Raw genomic sequence first — 4,228 nt, 5'->3', positions numbered from 1 at the left:
AAAATTCTTTATGTATTTTTAGATCTTCAGTGTATGAAAAATTGATTAGAAATTCACGAAAGAGTTCTCAGGGGGCTCTTGGTCAGGGCAAGACTCCCAAGTCTCGCGGAGAGGTATCACTAGCCGCAATTAAAGAAAGATGATAGGAAGTTTGTACAATATCTATCAAACAGCGAAAGGTCAATCATAAGAGACTGGTCTCTCTACATGTGTTCATCTGTTCCTAATGCTATTTGAGAAGATTTGTCCATGAACTATCTGTTGGGTCTCCTCTGTACATAAAAAGGGATAGATTCAATTTTGGTATTCAAGATAGCACATTTTATACTCTTATCAAGACATCTGATTCATCTCACATTCCACAGCTATTATTTTTAAGAGGTTGTCGGTTTACAACGGAGTACACTAATCGATCGATAGGTACTTGTTTTTAGGCGGCTTGGAAGCCTGGCATTTGAAAAAGTCCCAATTAACGGCCTTTGTCGATCGAACGTTCCACTTATTTGAAAATTGAAGTCCTCCCTTCATTTATTGCAAACATGCACTACGTACCATCTCTTCCTCACGCGCATGGCGCGAGCGGAGCTCCACAGAGACACTTGTTATGGTTAAAGTGCGAGGGGCCGTACTTGCGCACGTAGCTCCCCTGCGGTATCGGGCCGCAGAGCCGGTTATAACTCACATTCCACCGGAGCCACCTCCGCGTGGCCGCAGCCGCCGGGATGCTCCCGTAGATCATGTTATGATCGATCTGAAGTATATTCATGTCCTTCGGCAGATCCACTTTCCCGAAATCGAAAGCGAATTTATTCCCCGAAATGTCCAAGGCGTACAAGGTCTTGTCTTTGCCAAAGAGGAACGACGCGTCGCCGGAGAACCCGTTGTCGTTGAGGTCGAGAGCGCCGAAGCTGGCGTGGGCGAACGAGGGAGGAAGCGGGCCGGAGAGGTTGTTGCCGGTGAGGAGGAGGTTGTAGACGGTGAGGGTGTCGGGGATGCGGCCAGTGAGGAGGTTGCCGTCGAGGCGGAGGAAGGTGAGGTCTGGGAGGGCGCCCAAGAAGGGAGGGATGGTGCCGTACAGATGGTTATAGGCGAAGTTGATGGATTGGAGGGTGGTGATTCTGGCGAGGGCTGAGGGGATCGGAGCGGAGACGTTGAGGAAGAAGACCGTGATGTCAATGACGCGGCCGGTGGTGGCATTGCAGGAGATGCCGTCCCAGGTGCAGCAAGAGGTCTTGGAGTTCCAGGAGGAGAGGCCGGCAGGGTTGCCGAATATGGCTTTGATCTCAAGGAGAGCCGCCTTGTCCTCCTTGTGGCAAAGGGCTGCGGAGACGAGGAAAGGAGCGGAGAAGAGAATGAGGAGGGGGAGGAAGGAGATCAGAATGCGAGCAGAAGACATAGCGACTAATGATAAATAAAATGGAAGATCGAAGTGAGATGAGGAGAAAGGTTGTGAAGATGCTCTTAAATAGGTGAGGATTTGTTTCCTTTTTTTCTACTCTTATCCCAAAATCTAAATGTTAAAAAGTTCACATGGAGGACAGTAGGCTCATAATCTACATCTATTTCCAGCTCACGAATCTTGTTGTGATTCAGTGGGAAGCAGTGGGTTGGGACCCCGTGGAACGACTAATTGAGACCACCTAAGCTTCAGTGGCAGAGGCAGTCAATGCTCAAATCTGGGGCATGCTATTCCAGTGGGAGAACGAAGGCAAGAGTACTTGGGAGTTTTTTTTTTTACTTTTACCTGCCATTTGCAAACTTGAGGAGATGCCATTCATTGTTCTCAGTAGTACACTAGTACTCATGTATGTGCATTGCCACAATGGGTGACAAAAGAGGCATTGGTGATCATTTCTAATCATTCGCTCCAGAATCATTAATTCATAAGGGAGGACAGAAACCGACCCCAGAATCAAGATATGGTCGAATAATTCAATCAGACCGTGTGGATCGGGGAATTTCTTTTGATATATTTGGAGCCGTGAACTCCATTTATTAATTATATATACATAATTTATTATTTTTATTATTTTTAATAAAAAATATATGCTTAGAAAATTTTTATCTAAGATCTTTAAAATAAAATTAGAAGTAATTTTAAATTACTAGTTTTTAATTAAACACAATAAAATTATGTTATACGAAATAAATATCGAAATAAATATTTTATAAAATAAATATCAAAATAAGTATTACACATCCTTACTAAAAATTATCAAAATTATATTACATAATATAAATAGAACTTAATATATAATAATAATAATAATAATAAGTATTTAATAGTCTAGTAAGTCAAAAATAATTTAAAATATTAATATATTAAAATAACTAAAAAATAATTTAATATTTAACTCATCTTAAAGGTCTCGATAATATCCTTCCAACAGTACTATTTTTGTTAAAAATTACTTAGTAAACTTAATTATGCACTCAGTTTAAGAAACTATATTATATAGAGGTAACTAAAATTGTTGGATTAATCTTTTATAACGCAAAGTTAAATTTTAAATAGTTAAATATTAGTTGGAGCTGAGCTCCAGTTTTTGGATAAGGCTCCAAAATTGGAGCCCCTTCGGAGCTTCCCTCGTCTCTAAATTTGAAGATTTTGAGCTTAGTTGGAGATGCTCTTAAGAGCCGATTATGCAAACCGTACGGAAGTTAGATCTCAATACAAGCATCTTAAATGTGTTTTCCTGTGATGCTGCTAATGTTGGACAGGATGAAGCCCTGTTTTCAAGGACACCATCGTTTCTCCTCCACTTGATTCTTTGCATGAGTGATTGTTTGTTACTTGCTTGATCATCTTCTCACTTGTAGTTTGGTCTGTGTTTAATCGTGTTTGGCTTGTTTTAGGGTGTTTCCCAATCTCCCCATTTTTATCCTCGTGTATTAAGTTGTAACAAATAAAGCTTACTAAATTATCAGTCTTTAGACTCTCTTTAAAAATAAAAAATAAAAAAAAGAAACTCCAGAATTTCTTTTCCTCTGGACATGTAATCCTATTTTCCACAATTCATTAACCTAGTTCTTAGGGATATTCAAGACGCCCGTGAGCCTGAAGCCCATATATGTCCAACATAATAAAGTCGGGCCATAGCTCGTCCCAAGCCCGCTTTGGACCTGGCCCGACCCAATACAAGATTTATTGGATTGGCTTGGGGTCTAGCCATGTCTAAGATTGACCTGATCTGAACCCATCCACTAAAGCCTCAAGATAATGGCCCATCTTTTGAGCTTAAAATCTGTCCACCTATAATTAGGTTAACCCATGTTGATCAGATTTAAAGTTAAATTACTTAAATCTTCTTTAATTGCTTATATTTTAAATATATATTTTTATCATTCTGCTTTTTAGGAAGCATTAGCAACAATCATAAAATTTGATTGGGACTAACTTAGTCGAGATTGAAAATAATTATGGAAGTGAGAATATTTAAAAAATTTTTGCATCATATAAAAATATTCTTTTCAAATATTTCGATTCAATTAGACATGATTTATTCGTCCGCTCACAATTGACATAGGCGAAAAGTTGAACTCGGTCTGAGCCCGAACCCCGAACCCAATCCAATACTAATCTAGCCCGACACTAATTCTATTTTGTCCAAGCTAAGGTCCATGAGCAGCACCCCTGGGACTAGTTCTTCAGAGAATTACACCCAATTTAGAGTTCACATCCCAAACATCCTTTAATATGTAGTAGATTTCTCTCATATGATTCATGATAGTTAACACTGTAGAAAATTAAAGATGCCATCACTGATTCACCCTTCCCGTCCTCACCATTTCTTTTAGTTAGAATTTCTGCCAAAATAAAACCTCAACGCTCAGTAATCTGGAAAGTTAAAAGTTGCATATTTAAGGGCCATTTAAAATCAGACATTTGTTTAGTAATTATTTGAAAAGTCCTCCCTTTAATGGTTCCCAATTGACACGTCATATCGTGATATCCGGAGCGGGGATCACGCTAAGCGTACGGAGTTAAGAGAGCTGCTGCTATGGAATTGTCAATTGCTTCTTTCTTTTCTTTTTTCTTATCTAATAAGTAAATAAGTAGAAAAAGGAGCCATTTGAATTGCTTCCGTATTAACTTCACTACTAAAGTTTCCTTATTATCTATCTCATTAGCCTATTTTATATCAAATTAAAATTTATTTATGATAATTTGATAAAAAATAAAATGCTTTTTTCTCATCTTTTATTTATTTAATATCATATCAAATAT

The 4,228-nt window shown here is 38.6% G+C and overlaps 1 protein-coding gene across 1 annotated transcript; it reads right to left on the bottom strand.

The window, feature by feature from the left end:
- Window positions 1-499: 499 nt before the first annotated feature.
- LOC140763377 (polygalacturonase inhibitor 1-like) lies at window positions 500-1,465 on the bottom strand. The gene has a single exon (XM_073101547.1). The coding sequence runs from the start codon at window positions 1,394-1,396 to the stop codon at window positions 563-565; it is 834 nt and encodes a 277-aa protein (XP_072957648.1). The 5' UTR covers window positions 1,397-1,465; the 3' UTR covers window positions 500-562.
- Window positions 1,466-4,228: the final 2,763 nt, after the last annotated feature.

Source organism: Typha angustifolia, chromosome 7 (assembly GCF_048772165.1).
Source record: "Typha angustifolia cultivar Huaian chromosome 7, ASM4877216v1, whole genome shotgun sequence".
NCBI classification, from domain to species: Eukaryota; Viridiplantae; Streptophyta; class Magnoliopsida; order Poales; family Typhaceae; genus Typha; species Typha angustifolia.
Note: the sequence above shows the minus strand (reverse complement) of the source record. Positions and strands in the feature narration are given on the sequence as shown.

Bases quoted from the DNA above. Each gene is read 5' to 3' on its own strand.
- LOC140763377 (XM_073101547.1), bottom strand. From the start codon at position 1,396: ATGTCTTCTGCTCGCATTCTGATCTCCTTCCTCCCCCTCCTCATTCTC.